This window comes from Lemur catta, chromosome 3, assembly GCF_020740605.2.
Source record: "Lemur catta isolate mLemCat1 chromosome 3, mLemCat1.pri, whole genome shotgun sequence".
In the NCBI taxonomy this organism is placed as follows: domain Eukaryota; kingdom Metazoa; phylum Chordata; class Mammalia; order Primates; family Lemuridae; genus Lemur; species Lemur catta.
Window position 1 is genome coordinate 101,617,506 of NC_059130.1, and position 16,966 is coordinate 101,634,471.

At 54.5% G+C, this 16,966-nt stretch overlaps 2 protein-coding genes across 2 annotated transcripts; both read right to left on the reverse strand.

The window, feature by feature from the left end:
* Positions 1 to 11,363: 11,363 nt before the first annotated feature.
* Positions 11,364 to 12,605, reverse strand: GJB4 (gap junction protein beta 4). The gene has a single exon (XM_045548310.1). The coding sequence runs from the start codon at positions 12,429 to 12,431 to the stop codon at positions 11,631 to 11,633; it is 801 nt and encodes a 266-aa protein (XP_045404266.1). The 5' UTR covers positions 12,432 to 12,605; the 3' UTR covers positions 11,364 to 11,630.
* Positions 12,606 to 15,194: 2,589 nt separating this feature from the next.
* On the reverse strand, positions 15,195 to 16,319 carry GJB5 (gap junction protein beta 5). The gene has a single exon (XM_045548311.1). It carries the CDS (start codon positions 16,300 to 16,302, stop codon positions 15,496 to 15,498), a length of 807 nt encoding a protein of 268 aa, XP_045404267.1. The 5' UTR covers positions 16,303 to 16,319; the 3' UTR covers positions 15,195 to 15,495.
* Between the last annotated feature and the right edge of the window lie 647 nt (positions 16,320 to 16,966).

Here is a 16,966-nt window from a genome sequence, read left to right on the forward strand (position 1 = left end):
CCCTATGGGAGGCCAGGTGCGGTGGCTCACGCCTGTAATCCTAGCACTCTGGGAGACTGAGGTGGGAGGATCGCTTGAGACCAGGAGTTCAAGACCAGCCTGAGCAAGAACAAGACCCATTCTCTACCAAAAAAATAGAAAAATGAGTCAGGCATGGTGGTGTGCATCTGTAGTCCTGGCTACTTGGCAGGCTGAGGCAGGAGGATCGCTTGAGCCCAGGAGTCTGAGTCTGCAGTGAGCTATGATGACACCACTACACTCTAGCTGGGGTGACAGAAATCTTTAAAAAAAAAAAAAAAAGACCCTTCATGATTGGGTCCTTCTCAGGCCTCCGCTGAACACTCTGGCATCATTTCCACATCTCTCGGCTCACTGGCAGCCTGTCTCACTGGCATCCTTGCTGTCCTGGGTGCATGCTGGGCTTTTCCCAGTCTCAGAGCCTGTGTACTTCTCTTTCTTCTGTCTGCAACAGACTTACTGACCTTCCTGGGCCTCTGCATCTACAACTGCAGTTCCCCTCCCCAAATCCCCCACTCCCTCGCCTGATTCATTTTTATCTGTATTAGCATACTCTTCTAACATATTCTATATCTTGCTTATGTTTTTTGTCTCCAGATCTCAAGAATCTGTGAGGACAGCCTTATTTTTCCTGTTGTGTCCACTGCTATACTCCCAGTGCCTGAAACAGTGCCGGGCACTTTGTAGAAAAAAATACTAGTTGAATGAATGAATGAAACCCAGAAAGCACAGTATGCTCTGGTCCCAGGCCAGCACACAGCGGCTGTTTAATCAATTCCCTTCTAGCTCAGCAGTGCCATCCTCCTACCCTCCAGAGGTTCCCCCTGACCACCTGTCCTCCTCCAGGAAGCCTTTTATGACCAAGCCTCATTTTGCTTCATTCCTTCCTGTCACCAGGCCCAAATCCCTGGTGCTCAGAGGTCCAGTGGGCTGTGTGGCTGGCTGGAGTCTGTCTGTCCTCCTCCAGCCTCTGCTGTGCTTCTGGAAGGGAGGATCCTCCTTGCTCAGGCTGTCTTTGAACTGTGAGGGTGTGGGGTGTCAGGATGGCTGGGGAAGCCAGCTTGAGGTGAGGTGTGTGCAATGTGCCCTGAAATCAGCCTGCCACCTGAGGTGTGGAAGCTTCCAGAGCCTCAATTCTGGGCCGAGGAGGTGACGGGCACAGGGCATCCGGGAGTGGAGCTTAGACTGATCTGGGCTGCAGGGCTGTTGTGCCTGAACACGCTGCCCCTACAAGTTGAAGAGGTCTTGACATAAGCACCTGAGAAGGTGGTTTGCCATTAGCTGAGCTGGGAAGCGTGAGAGAAGGAACATGTTGGGAGAGGCAGAAGAAAACAAGGGGGTCATTGTGCCTGGAGTTTGCTAAATGATATATGCATTTGTGAATGATATTCAATGCAATCATTTTGCCAAGGTGATTGGGACATTCTGACATGGCCTTCAAAAACCCTTTCTTCTAATACAAGTGCACAACGGATGGCTTCACCCCATCTCATGCTCATCCCTGAGCCTCGCCTGATCCCCAACACTAAGCCCATCCTGGAGCCTCAGGGTGAGATGTGCCTCGGGACTGGTTGTTTTCAAGCAGCCACAGTGTCCTTAGTCTGAGTTCCCTGTGGGACGTGTGCGTTTGGATGTCCAGAGACAGTGGGAGGCATGGGACAGCCTCAGGAGAGAGAAGAATTAGAACCCTTGGGCGCTGTTCGTGCAAATGTAAAGTGGTGCAACCCTTGAGGGAAATAGTTTGGCAGCTCCTCAAAAAGTTAAGCATAGAATTACTGTCCGACCCAGCAAGTCCACTCTTGGATATATACATGAAAGGACGGAAAACAGAGACTCAGGCAAATGCTTGTACGTGAATGTTCACAGCAGCACTATTCACAGTGGTCAAAACGGGGGGACAACCCAATGTCTACTAGTGGGCAAATGGACAAACAAATGTGGTATATCCATATAGTGGACTGTTGTTCACCCATAAAAAGGAATGGAGTTCTGATACATGCTGCAGTTAAGTGAAATAAGCCACACACTAAAGGACAAATATTGTATGATTGTACTTTTTGGAAATATTGAGAATAGGCAGATTCTTAGAGACAGGAAGTAGGTTAGAGGTTACCAGGAGCTGGGCTGAGGGATGAGTGGGGTTTATTGTTTAGTGGGTACAGAGTTCTTGTTAGAGGTGATGAAAAATTTTGGAAATAGATAGGGGTGATGGTTGTACAACATTGTGAATGTAATTAATGCTACTGAATTGTACACTTAAAAATGATTAAAATGGTAATTTTTATGTTATGTATGTTCTATCACAATAATATATATTTTTTTAAATAGGAGAAGGGTGGAAATATGGATTTGCGAGTCAACAGTGACCAGATGGCCATCAGGGCCGTGGGGAGAGTACACAATCGCCCAGGTGGACGTGAGACTGAGGCGGGCAGACAGCCGGGGACAGGGCCCTGAGGACCTTCCTAGCCAAGAGCTGGGCTGAGGGAGGTTGAGAGGGAGTGGCTGGAGCAGTGGGAGGAAAACCAGAAGAGTGATGTCCCAGAAGCCTGGGTGTATGAGTCAGCACTCTTAGTTGCAATTGGTGGAAATGCAACTTGAATTAATTTGGGCACACATGGGAATTTATAGGCTTATAGAAACACGGGGTGGGCAGGGGTAACTTGGGGTACCAGAGGCACCTGGTGTCAGGTCTGGGGTGCGTCTGGGATCTCTCTCCTGCTGCCAGGCCTCTGCTCCTCTCTGGCTGTTGGCGCTTTCCTGGTACTGATGAGATTTTGCACAAGACTCTTGTAGAAGGTTACCAGTGGCTCTGAGCTCATGTTTTCTCAAGTTTTACCACAACACACTTCCCCGAGAAACCATTGAAATGACCTGGGGAAGAGCCCTAATTGGCCTCCCCTGGAGCATGTACCCATCCTGAGGACCAGGGGCCAGGACGGGCTGGCAGTTGCGTTTGGAGCCCCAGTTTGGAGGAAGAGCGGAAGTGCTTGTGGGCAGAACAAAGAAGGGGGCCAGGGCAGAGCAAGAGACTCAAGAAGAAAGGCCACGTACCTTGTTCAGCGCCTCCTCACCCAGACGAGGACTGCAAAGCATCCACCAGGCTTAGTGACAAAGGCATCGTGGGTGAACTTGGCAGTGGTGGGGCAGTTTGAGTGGCATGGTGGGGACAGAGATGGATCACAGCCGGTGGGTGAGAGAGTGGGAGGGGAGGAAGGAGAGACGATAAGTGCAGACGTGTCTCAGGAGGCACAGTTGTGAAAGGCAGGAGGGAGATAAGAAGGTAGCCGCAGGGGACATGGGGTCAAGGAAGTGTTTGGCTTTTGTTTTTTGGATGGGAAAGAGCTGAGCATGCTGAAATGTTGAGAGGGCGGAAGAGAGATAGAGGCTGAAGATACAGGAGAAAGCAAGGAGGTGGCGAGAAAGGGGATCCCCAGCACAGGTGTGGGAAAGAGAATTAGCAGGGGCCCAGCCCTCTGTGCGGTGGGAGAGGAGGGAGGGAGGATGTGGGTGAGTTGTCTGTAGGTTTGGTGGCATTCTTCTCAGATAGCTTCTACTTTCTCTAAGAAATAAGATCTGAATAAGATAGAATGTGCTAGACCATTTGGAGAGAGTGGAGAAATTCGGAAGGCTGGCACCAAGGACAACCACAGAGAGACCAAAGCTGGCGGCATCCAGCACCCAGGCCAGCTTGGAGAAGGTGAATTTGCAGTGGCCTTGCTGTTTGGTCGTGTGGTTCACGTTAGCAGAGCCCAGCCCAGGGGGTAGGGACGGAAGAGCCTGGTTGGATGGATGGGGCCTGGAGTCTTGCTAAGGGGGAGGGCAGAGGGAAGTGGGAATGTTGGTGAGACAGCAGTTCATTCCAGGCCTGATCTCAGCAAATGTCCATTGCCCTTTTAGCGCATGCCAGGTGTCACTGGGGATACGCTGCCCAACCACGCAGATGCTGCTCCTGCCCTCAGAGAGCCTGAGGTCCAGCAGGGAAGGCAGCTCCCAGGTGGGAGCAGGGTGATGGCAGAGACACCGTGGAGCCCAGGCCTAGGCCGGATGCAGAAGGGAGGGGACGTAGGATTGGGAGAAGGTCACAGGGTCAGGTTTGGAGGTGCCTGTGAGGCCGTAGGCAGGTGTTGGAGGGAGGAACTAGGTGAGAGGGCTGGGGCGGGGGCTGTGGGCAGGCGTGGGGTGGCCTGCACCTGTCCCGCCGTTTCCTCCTTCCCTCCTGTCACAGCAGCCAGCCTGTACTGCTCGGGTCCAAGTTGAGCCTCCTGCTGGGCTCCGGATCCCACTCCTTCTGGCTGTCCCTGCTCTACTGGGTGCACTCCACCCTCACTTACACATGCTCAAGGCTCTCCATGGTAAAAAATAAATCTCTTGCCCCCCTATTCTCTTGCAACAACCCCCCTTTCATTTCCATTCTTTTTATGGGTACATTTCCTGGCCAGTTGTCCACACCTATCCCCTTTTACTTGGCCCTTGCTGTCCCCTCGCCTCCCTGGGACCTGGTTTCTGCATCTCATTCTCTCCAGACGACACTCCTGCACGGGCACCGGTGACCGTCTTGTTGTTAATCAAACAGACACTGGCCAGTCCTTATTTGATTTGGCCCATGTCCATGTTTGGCCCTGAAAATCACTCTCTCCTTCTAGAAACACTCTTCTCTTGGCTCCTGTGACATCAGCTTCCTCTGGCTGTCATACTCCCTTGACTTCTGTGACACCTGCTTACCCTTAGCTGGCTTCCCCCGTGCCGTTTGCATGCGAAGCCTCTACCCTAGGACATCTCGTCCCCAGTCTCTGTGCTGTCTGCTCCACTCCCCAGGTTCAAGCCACCAGCTATGTGGAGGCCCAGACACGTCTCCAAATAAAAAGCAACTGTCCATAGTCCCAAGAGACCCCCCAAAATGTCATGGGCTAACCTGAATACATAAACTTTGAGTGTGGTTGAAATAATAATGTACTTTATTAACTTGATTTACTATACATCTTAAACATCACATATTATATAAAACAATGTATTAAGAAGTGTTATTTTTCTCCTCTTGTATTTGATAAAGCAATTTTATTTAAACTCAACATTTTTCTCTACCGTCTGAGTTCATATCCATAGAGCTTTGTTTGCTATTAACATTTTACAAAACATAAACACCTTCATTTCTACCCAAGTTATATGTGACATACATAGTGCTTTTCGGATCTGTGTATGATGCTGGAAATTTTATTCTCTGCCACAAAAGCCTGGTTGCATCAATTTAAAAAAATCGTCCAGGGAGTGTGTATTTGTCATCTCCACAATATAACCACTTCCTTTATTGTTTTCAAAGTGATTTTTTAAAAAGGTCTTGATTACAAAGATAATACTTGCAATTGTAAGGTCATACCCCAGGAATAATGACTAAATCTACGTGAAATGTCTTTGCCTCCTTTTTTCCCTATTCTGCCAAGCAGCCTCCATGAATATCCAAAACTTCACTGACTGAGGTTATTTCAGGGTAATGAGTTCCCCCCAAAGAGTGTTTTGTTGTTCAAAATGCAATAATTGAGAGCATGCCCCTGAGGGCAGGAGACTTTGTAAGGACTTACCTATAAGGCAAACCCTTCCCACCCTCGGGGTAATTTTGGAGCAAAATCTTGTTCTATGTTCAGGAGTTCATGCCCCGACTCCCAGAACAATATGTCCTGACTAGTTCTTTCCCCCTTGCATCAACGAACCTGTAGACGTCTCCCCCTGGGTGCCGTTCATCAGTCAGTTGGGCCATTTTTATCGAGCACCTACAATGTGTCAAGCACTGTTCTAGTGCTGGGGGGTGACAAGGGGAACACGAAAGAGTCCCTGTTCTCAAGGAGCTCATCCCAGTGGGACAATAAGAAAATGTCATATGTTAGTAAATGCTACAGAGAAGATAAAATGAGGTCGTGTGTGGTGTGTACTTCTGGGGATGGTGGCTCAGAAAGGGCTTCCTGGAAGGAGGGGTGTCTCAGTTGGGGTGTGGGTGCTGAGGAGACAGTGGGTCAAGCTCAGGTGGGGGTGGGGGAGAGCCCTATCAGCAGAAGCAGGTGCAGGGACCCTGAGCTGGGAGAAGCCAGGGTGGGTGGAGCGTGGTGAGAGGGGAGAGCGGAGGGAGGTGGCTTTGGAGAGGTACCCGGGCCCTAACCCTGGAGGGCCTTGCAGCCTGTGATAAAGAGTTTGGATTATTTTAATTTTCCTGGCCACGATGGAAAGCCACTTGCTACAAAGGTCTTTCAGGCTGCTGTGTGGAAGAAGAATTTCAGGGACGAAGAGGGGCCCATTGCCGCAGGTGTCAGGTGTTGGAATGTGGTGGCCTGGCCTGGGATTGAAGCACTTGGAGATGATAGGAAGTAACTGGATTTTGAATATAGTATTTTGGAATTAAGGCCACCATGACTTGCTAATGGGGTGGATGTGGTTATGAGGAAAGAGACTCTTGGCTTTTGAATTGAGCAGCTGGGTAGACGGGGATGTCATCTTCCAAGGTGGAGACGCCTGGGAGAGGGCGTACATCTGTTCTCGGTGAGGGAGTTCAGGAATTCTATTTGACATGACAACAGGAAGTTGGATACATGGGTCTGACACTCATGGGAGTGGTTAGGTCTGGATACACCAGTGTGGGAGTCATCAGTTGCTATATGTTTTCATGGATGGTACTGGATAGGATCACCGGGGGAGAAGGGATACAGAGGAGAAAAGAGTAGAGAATTGGGCCGCAGGGCATCTTCCATTTAGGGATTGGGAAGAGGAAGACAAGGCATCCATGGAGGTCAAGAAAGACCCATCAATGAGGTGGGAGGAGAGTAGAGGAAGCTGATTTCTGGAAGCTGAGGGAAGACAGTGCTTAGGGAGCGAGCTCTCTGTGGTCAGATGTGGCTGAGGGAGTAGAACCCACCATTGGGTTTGGTGACTGGGAGGCCACTGGGGACCTTGACAAGAGCAGTCCTGACTGGAGTGGGTTGAAGTGCTGATGAAGCGGAGATAGCAGGTGTAGACAGCTTTTAGCTGGAGGAGGATGGGATGTCAAGAGAGAACTATGAATGGAGTGAGATGACAATATGATAGTGTATTTGCAGAAAGGGGAGTTGTGAGGCAGGATGGCGTGGCACCAATGTGGAGCACTGTCCAGAGTGGGTGAGAGGTGAAGGGTCCAGTGTCCAAGTGGAGGGTGTCTCAGGAGCAGGGATGCTTTTCCCGTGTGACAGGGGAGCAGGCAGAGCGATGGGCATTCATGCTGGGAGGTGGGCAGCCTGGAAGATGGGGAGATGAGCTAGCCATGGCTCCTTCTCCCCAGACACATGATGCCTGGCTCTCAGCTGAAATGGAGGATTAGGGGAATGGGGGCTGGAGGCTTGAGGCAAGAGGGGAAGGTGTGATACAGTTATCTTGGAGAATAGAGTTAAAGTTTTAGAAAAATGTAGACTTTCTTAGAGATGCTGAGTACCCACTTGAACTTTGTGGTTAGAAGGTTAACTTGAGCCCAGTCAGCCCAGTTGTATTAAGATTATTCTCCAGGTGCTTGGGAACAGGTGCACAGAGAGTTGGGTTAACCAGACATAGGGTCTTGCCAGGTGTGCACTGGAGAAGCCCGACAAGACAATGGGGTGGAGGCACCTATGAGTCAGTGATTATCTGGGGGCTGGTGGAGTTCATGCAGGGAAATGAGGGCAGGGAGGATGTGAAGGGGGCAGGGAAAATAGTGGGGGTCAATAGAGGGGCAGAAGAACCACTGGGATGGGACTGAAAGTGGGCAGCTGTGTAGGTAGATGATGCAGCTCTCGTGGAGACAAGGCTGAGGTGTGAACATGCATGTGGGTGGGCTGGATGGGTGGAGAAAAAGACTGTTAGAAATAGGAAGTCAAGGGAGTGAGAGGCCATGGTGTTGGATGTGACGTCACCAAGAATGAAGATACCTACAGTAGCAGAGAGAAAGACAGCGAGCCAGGGGCTAGGATTGCCTGCCAATGAGAGGGAGTAACCAGGGTATCTTACTTGTATCTCAGACTGCGCACATCTGAAACTGAAGCCGTCCGCATCTCCCTGCTGCAGTCAATAGCACCTCCGTCCAGAACCAGAAACCTGGGTGTCACTCTGATCCCCACACCCAATCAAATCGCCACATCTTTCTGATTCTATCTCATAAACATTTCTTAAATCCAACTACTTCTTTCCGTCCCCAGTGCGCACACCCTGGTTCAGGCTATTGTTGTTGCTTGCTCGGACGATTGCATCAGATTCCAAACAGGTAGCCCTGCCCTGGCCCCTGCACACTGTAGCCGGAGACACTGCAAATTAGACCTTGTCACTTCTGTGCTAAGTCTCTCCAGGGATAAAATCCAACATCATTAACAAGAACTTACAAAGCAAGCCCTGCATGATCCAGCCTCATGCGCTCCAGCCTGGCCCAAGCCCTCCTGGGTTTCCTTCAGTCTTTGTCATTAGGTTTGCTCTCCCCTTGCTGTCCCCTCTGGAATCCCACCGAGTTTGCTAGGCAAATCCTGCTCCTTCTCTAGGTGTCAGTGTAAAAAGCCTGAGGGGGCATTCAGGCCTCTTTCCTGGGTACGAGGACATCAGTCTCTCCCTCCTTTCCCCCAGCATCCTGGCTCCCCCACGTGTCATGAGTCCGGGAGTTGCCTTCTTCTCTAGGACATAAGCAAGGTCAGGGGCCATGTCTGATTCTTGCTGGACAAATCCTCAGCACCTAGGGCGGAGCTTTCACATAAAAGTGAATAATAAACAACACAGATTCCCATGAATGGAAGGTTCCAGAGGTGGAGCAGTTCTAAGTGGTAACAAGGTCTGGGGCATGGTCCTGTGAGTGGGTAGCTGAATGTCGCAGAGGGGTGGTCGTGGTGGGGGGTCAGGAGAAGAGGACAGGGCGATGCACAGGTGGTCTCCGACCCCGGGTTGTGGGGGAACAGCAGGAGGAGGAGATCCTGGGCCATGCGCTCAGTCTTCAGTGAGTGAAGGGAAGGTGGCAGCAATGGGGGCAGGAGACAGGGCAGAAGAGGAGGCAGGGGCTGGAGCAGAGGGGAACGTAGGGGGTCTGGGGGTGGTGAGAGCAGTGTGGGAGCTGGAGAGTGTGGGTGGGGCTGGGGATAAGACAGTCCGATGGCTGACGGGCTTCCTGGAGGATGAGCCTCTGCCTTTCTCAGTGGCTCAGGACTTGAGACCTTTGGGAACAGCACCCAGGGAGAGGATGTCAGGTCCTGGAATGAGCTCACCGTGTGCTGGGCCCAGCCCTGGAGAAGGGATCAGGAATTTTGGAGGGAGTTGGCTGTGGCTGGCCCCTGGACTGGACTGAGCAGTGTGGGGCCATCTGGCTTTGATGTGTTCTCCTGGATTGGGCGGTCACAGCTGAGGTCTGGGTTGGGGGTAGAAGCCATCCTTGTCCCCAGAGTCAGGAGTTCAGTAGATGGCATTGGTGCCCTGCCATGTCCCCTGACTGCTGTGAATATTGGCTGCTCATGGCTTACTGAGCCGGAGGACCCCGCCCCTTCCTGCCAGTCCTCCTGCCGTTGGGGCAGCCTGAAGCCAATGACTGACTGGACCCTGGTGGGATTTATGATCCAAAGTGCCCTCTCCCCACGATCGAGGCTACATCTCCCTGAGCCCACTCCCTGCCCTGTTCAGCCCCTCCTCCCTCACTTCCTTTGCTCCTGCCTTTACCTGCACACAAGCCGCTGCCCCTGGCTCTGCTCCCGGGGAACCTGACACAAGACGGTGACCCTGCTCTTGGCCCATAATCGGGGTGGGCAGGGAGGCTACCCACTGACCACAGGGGACACAGCCCAACAGACTCAGTAGATCTGTGTGGGCGTGGAGGGCCCCCTCTCCTCTCTGGTACCAAGTGTGTTCTCCTATAAATGAGACCTTTAGGCTGGTTTCAGTTAAAGCAGCAACAACAAAAACAGAACACGCAAGCAAACACTTTACTGAACTCCCCGGGCTAGGCGTGGCAGAGGATTCAGATAAACAAGACACAGTTCCTTCCCCCAAGCAGCTCACGGCCTATTAACTCATTTAACAAGCATTTATTGAAGGTGTCCGGTGACCTGGATGACTCAGGGTCCTGCCCAGGAAGGGCTCACAGACTGGTGGAGAGACACTTGGGGGGACTGACCCTTCCAATTTTGGGAGCATGGCAGAGGTACAGGTGAGGCTGGCACACGGAGGGGTGGGTAAGCCTGTCTTCAAGGCTTGAGGGAGGGTCGCAGAGGAGGCAGGAAGAGCATTCCAGGCAGAGGGAACAGCATGGCAAAGGCGTGAGGCATGACACAACGTGATGTGTCTGCTCAGTGAACCACGTGCCCTTCGGTATTGCTGGTGGCTGAGGAGGAGGGAGGAAGCAGGGGTGAAGCTGGGAGGTCAGTGGGCCCTCAGGGGTGGTGGCAGTGGGAGGATTTTTAAAGCAGGAGGAATGACTTGGTCAGATGCAATTGCAGATCAATCACTGCGTCCCAGTGGTGGAGGGCAGATGGGAGGGGCTCTGCGAGTAGTTTTAAGGGAGAGAAGGAGTGGATTCAGGAGGCCTTTAGGGGCTGGAATCCATGGGGTTTGGTGCTGGTGGGGATGTGGGGTGTGAGGGACCAGGACGACAGGCCAGCGCCTGGCTTGGACAGCCGGAGGGATGGCAGTACCCTGCAGGAGGTGGGGTGGGGCAGCTGGGAGGAGAGGTTCAGGGGGAGTCGATGAGGTCAGTTTGGAGCTGCCAAGGGTGAGATGTCTGGTGGGCAGTTGGTGGGACACAGAGGCGGGTCCAGGCTGTAGGGAGCCTGGGGAGTCGTCGAGGTCTGAGTGGTGGCAGGCTGGGGAGGATGAGGCTGCTCAGGGAATGTGTGTCCATGAAAAGATCAGGAAATTCCACAGCCTTGAGGATCCATGAAGGACCTTTTAGCTCAGATGCTCTCAGTGGGCCATGGCCGGTGGGGACCTGCCTCCTGGACATCCCGACAGACTCCACCCCTGACCTGCTCTCAGCACTGTCCCCTCCTGCCATCAGAGGGGCTCACTGAGCTGGGACCTGTTCTGGAAAGGGCTGGGAGGCCAGTGGGGGAGGCAGAGGCCTGATGAACATGCAGGGAGAACTGACTCTTGCTGGGCACACGGTCCCCTGGGGTCCCCTCCTCCTGCCTTGGGCAGCTGGCTGCAGATGTCCGCAGAGTGGCCTCTGCCTTGGGGCACTTCCCACCACTTCTGTGTGTGTGGTGGGCGTGGTGGGTGAGCCTGCATCTGAGGGTCCGGCACTCAGGTGTTCACTGAGTGGTCTTGGGCTCCTTTCCAATGTCCATCTGATCCCCCTGCCTTCCCACCCGCCACCCCCCACCTGGTCTACAAAGTACGGGGAAAATCACATCTATTAAGGGTTTTGATGTACCCTATTGCCATATACAAACCCCCAGTAGCCATTGGCCTCCCTCCCCGAGGCTCAGGACCCAGGGCCCCAGCTGCCCCTGACACTGGCCCCGTGTGAGCCTCCTGAGCCCCACGGCCACCCTCCTCACCTGCCCTGCTACAGAAAGATGCCACTGCCCTTCCCCATTTTCTTGGGTGGCCTCAGGAACATGTGGGGGCAGCCTGCGGATCCTACCTGCCAACCTCGCAGGTTACGGATACCCACCTGCATCCATGGGGGCTGACCCAGCCTTCAATAGGACAGAGTTCTTGTCCTCGGGGTGCCCTCCCTGGGAGAGGACATATGGTGGGCACGTGTCGGGTAGACGAACCCGGAGCCGAGACCGCCGGCGCCTGGGTCCGAGGATCTCCATGCACCTCTTGCCCACCAGGTAGAAGACCTCACTGAGGTTGAGCAGGATGCAGATGGCGGCTGTGGTCACCATGAAGTAGGTGAAGACCTTCTTCTCCGTGGGCCGGGAGATGTAGCAGTCCACAGTGTGAGGGCACGGTGCCACGGAGCAGGCCACCACGCGGGGCATGTCATAGTCCCGGTAGAGGCGGTGGAAGATGTAGAGGAAGCAGGAGTCGACGGCGGCCTTGAAGATGAGACTCAGCAGGTAGGTCCACCAGAGCCCGCCCCGCTTCTTGGTAGGGTTGTCGTACAGGGATGGCGCGTGGGGCCCGTGTTTCAGGCGGTGCTTCCGCTCACGCTCCTCGCGGTAGGCCACGTGCATGACCACCAGCAGCGAGGGGCAGGTGACCAGGATGAGCTGCAGGGCCCAGAGGCGCACGTGGGACACAGGGAAGAACTCATCGTAGCAGACGTTGGGGCAGCCGGGCTGCTTGGTGTTGCAGACAAAGTCCTTCTGCTCGTCGTGCCACACCTCCTCGGCCGCTACCACGTACACCAGCACGCGGAAGATGAAGACCACGGACAGCCAGATGCGGCTCAGTGCCGTGGAGTACTTGTTCACGCCGCTCAGGATTCCCTGCAGAAACGCCCAGTTCATGTTGGCTGTGTCCTCGGGACCTTACGTGGACGGTCTACACCTGGGCACCACTCACTCAGGCTTGGGAGCCTCGAGGCCAGGAGATGGGCACCCTTAGCGATAGTGCAACTGACAAATCCTTTTCACAACCCCTGTGTCATCATGTCCTCACTCCCAGTGAGTTGGAACGGTAGGGGTCATTGTCTCCATTTCTCAAAGTGTAAGCCAAGGCTCAGAGGCACCTGCCTAAGGCCTCAATGGCCGGAAGTAGCAGAGTTGGTCTTGAACCTGAGTCTTCAGGTTCCAAAATCAGGGTCTATTTCATTCTACAAAGTAAAAGATACATGTGAAGATACTCACCATGCACTGGGCATGCCAGACAACCTCTTTTACCCACGTTTTGGCCCCATGGGTCACAGCAAGAAGGCCTGGACTGGATGAGCCACCCTTCCATCAGCTGCTGGGCTGGGCCAGGAGAGGGTGGGATGGGAGTGTGTCCTTATCACTTGTCACATTCATCCCACTTTTACTGGATGCCAAATGTGAGCCTAGCCCTGTGCTGGACACGGTCACATCAGCCCCCTGGTAGATCCTGGAACAGTCTTCGTCCTTATTCCTCCTCTCTGGCTCCAGGAAGGTTCCCAGCCCTGAGGTTCCCTCCCAAACTAAACAGAAACTCTTTGGCATCACGGTGGCCTGGCATTACCCCACCACCCCCTCGGTTGGTGCTGGGGCCCGAGGGCTGACTGTCTCGACCACAGTGGGTTCCTCTGGAATCCAACCATTCATTCCAGCTTTAGGGAGGGACCTGGGAAGGGACAGAGGCCAGATGTGGCATGGTCTGTTTCCCACCATTTCCTTTCTCTCCCAGGGACACCCCTCCCCACCTGCTTAGTAGCTGTCTCCTGCCCAAGTCTCCCATTTTTTTCTGTTCAGGCCCATCCTGTGCACTCCAACCTCCACAGCCGCTTGCCTGGAGTCCCCATCCTGTTCGATCCCCAAGCCCTGCCCTCCCCTGTCCCCGACCCAGCTCTCAGCCTCTCCAGACATCATGCCTCGGGACACTTTCTGAGCACCCTCCTCTGTTTTTTGTGGCAGGATGCATCACTGTGCTCCAATGGTCTATTCACCTGTCGTCCTTGCCAGGCTCTCGGCTGCTGGGAGGCAGACCACACCTCATCCCTCTCCGTCTCCCCAGGGCCCAGCACCAGGCCTGGCCCACAGAACACACAATGGATGTTTGTGAAAAGGACTTGAAACCTATTTCCTCCTGATCCCTTCTCTTCCTCACCTCTTCTCTGGTCCTCTGCCCGCCCTTTGGTTGGGCAGCACATTCCTTCCCCTCCGTGAGCTTCCCTGGGGTTTCTCCAGGGACCCTGACCCTCTGGCCCCCTCCCTGAAGTCTGGTCCACAGCCCAGCTGGTCCCTTGCTTCCCGGCCCAGTCTCCTGCCCTAGTTGGTCCTCACCCTTCTTGGGTCCAGTAGCCGCTCTCCTGTCCCTGGGCTTGCCGGATCTGCCTGAGGGCCTCCCAGAGGCAGCTTTTGTTCCTCACTCCCCTGCTGGGTGGGGCTTTCTGAGCCAATGAGCCAAGCGAGAGTGATTGGGTGGGCAGGAGGGAGGGCGGACTTCCCCGGGCACATATTCAGAGCAAACACCTGCGGCTCTCCTGGCCCACGCCTTCTCTCTACCTGGCTGGGCATGGCCCTGCCTGGCTCCCAGGTGGGCAGGTATGTGGGTGAGATGCAGAGAGGGGGCCAGGGGCCTGGCATCCTCATACTCATGGGGTTGACCCTGTCCCCTTCTGTTGTCCCATGGCCCGTGCCTCCTTGGCCTCAGACCTTCGCGCCCTTTGCTCTGGACACCTGGTTCTGAGTCCTCAGCAGTTGATGTCTATGGAAAGCAGCAACCTTGATTCAGTTCAGGAATGCATCCTGCCCTCGTGGGGACATTTGTGGGGACTAGAGCCTGGGCTGCTCCTGGGTATGTAGGGGACAAAAGAGGTTGGCTATGGCTTTTCTAGACCAGGGTACCCGCTGCCCCAGTGGAGCCCAGGAATGCAGGGTGGCAGCATGGAATGCCCAGCTGGCATGGGGCCAGGCACAGCTTGCTGTCTGTCCCCAGAGGGCCCGGGCCTCTGGGGCTCTGGGGAAGGCCTTCCGGAAGCTGGAGTGTGACCCCACATGTGCTGAAGAGGGGCCTGGGGCCTGTGTCCTGGCTGGGACAGTGAAGGTTAATGTGCAGCCAGAGAGGGGCCCTCTGCTTCATTTTCCAAAAGCATTTACTGAGCACTTCCTAATACTAATGACTAACATGTATGTGTCCTTTTCCAGCCTGCCGGCCCTGTCCACAGCCATGAGCTCATCAGACCTCACGATAACCCCACAGGCTAGGTATTATTAACCCATTTTGGAGAGGAGTTGAAGTCACTTTCCCAGAGTCCTGGTGGAACTTGGGTCTGTGTGCAGGCATCTGGCTCCAGAGCCCAGGAACCTCCCTCTGCCAGATACGGCTCCCCACGGGCTAAGCTCCATTCGCTTTGCAGGTGACCTATAGGCCTGAACTTGCAACTGGGAATACAGGCTAGACTTGAGCATGAGCAAGTAGCATGGTCCCCAGGAGTGCTGGGAGACCCCTCATCTGGCTGGATCAAGTACAGCCCTTTGCAGGGCCAGGGAGGTCCGCACAATGAACTGATGATAAGAGTCACAAAGGCCAAACGACCAAAGGGCACCTGGAATCAGCACATGAGCTGGCTTTTATTAAGCCCTGACGGGGGGCCACACACACTGCACGTGCTTGCACACCTGTTCCCTTACGAAACCCCTCCTGACAACAACGCTGAGAAGTGGCACTCAGTGTCTCCGTTTTACAGACAAGGAGACCGAGGTGCAGAGCAGCGGGGTAACTCGTCCAAGGCCACATGCTGGGGGCAGGTGGCTGCAGCCGAGGAATAGGACTCAGATCCCAGGCCTCTCGCCTGCCCCTTCCTCATGGTTCAGCGCCCCCACTCCCAGGTGGCACCTATGAGAGATTCTGGAACCTTCCAACCCAGGCCTAACCCGTCAGCCCAGTCTAGGCAGCCCCTCACAGGATGGTTTTCTTCATGTAGTCTTGAGGCGGGGCTGGTACGAGAGGAGGGTGAGCGTCTGAGGCCAGAAAGATGAGGTCGCCTGAGAGGAGGTCGTCCTGCTTGCAGTGTGGGTGATGCCCTGGCCACGCGGCTCGGGCTCTTCTTGCTGCCAGGCACTCGCGGCACCTCTTGCTCACCAGGTAGGCCAGCTCCACGAGGTTGAGCAGGATGCAGACGGCGGCCGTGACTACCATGAAGAGGGTGAAGATGTTCTTCTCGGAGGGCTTGGAGATGAAGCAGTCCACTATATTGCCACACGGAACTGCGTGGCACTTGACCACACGAGGGAGGGTGTATTTGGGGTAGAACGAGTGGAACACATAGAGGAAGGTGGCGTCTATGCCAGCCTTGAACACCAGGCTGCAGACGTACGTCCACCAGAGCCCACCCCGCTTCTTGCCAGGGCCCAGGTGGAGGTGCCCACCGCCCTCCCCAGTGGCCTCTTGGTGCCTCTTCTCTCGAGCCTCGCGGTAGGCCACGTGCATGACCACCAGCAGCGAGGGGCACGTGACCAGGATGAGCTGCAGGGCCCAGAGGCGCACGTGGGACACAGGGAAGAACTCGTCGAAGCAGACATTGGAGCACCCAGGCTGGCGGGTGTTGCAGTCGAAGTCCTTGTGGTCGTCACTCCACACGCGCTCGGCCGTCACCAGGTACACCAGCACGCGGAAGATGAAAACCAGGGACAGCCAGATGCGCCCAAAGGCTGTGGAGTATTTGTTGACCCCGCTCAGGAGCCCCTCAAAGATTGCCCAGTTCATGGCGGACCCAGGCGTCGGCTTCTCCTGCAGGGAAATGATAATAATAATTCTCCACGTTTATGGAATACGCGTGCATTTTGTAGAAATAGGTCATCGTGCGTAATCCTGGCCATGACCAGAGGAACTAGGTCCTTTTACTGTCCCCATTTTACAGGTGGAGGAAGCTGAGGCTCAGAGGGGTTATACAAGGTTACGCAACTATCAGGTGCAGAGCTGGGACTGGAGCACAGGTAATTAAGTCCAGAACCCAACTCACCATAGAAGTGGAGGAAGGGGGGTCCAGGGAGCCCTGTGTTCTTCCCATGGCCTGAGGCTCTGGTCTTGGGGTTCTGCAGAGTGAAGACTCAGGGAGCTGGGACGTTCTGCCTTCTCCCTCTGTTCCCACCCCGACCTTCCTCCTCAGGGGGCTCAGCCTTGGGATGACTTCTCTCCCTTCTGAGCACTGCTCTCTCCCAAGGGGCTCAGGGGCTGGGGCTGGGGAGGATGCTGGACCTTGTCCCCAAACCCCTGTCAGGTCTAACACCGTAAATACCCTGGCTCTGTCCTGCTCAGGTGCGACTCACTGGAGGCAAGGCCAGCGGCAGTCCAGCTGAAGGGTAAAGTAGGGAGCAACAACTCTCTTTAGACAGTGGGCTTCCCAGAGTAGCCTGGTATTCCAGCGTTT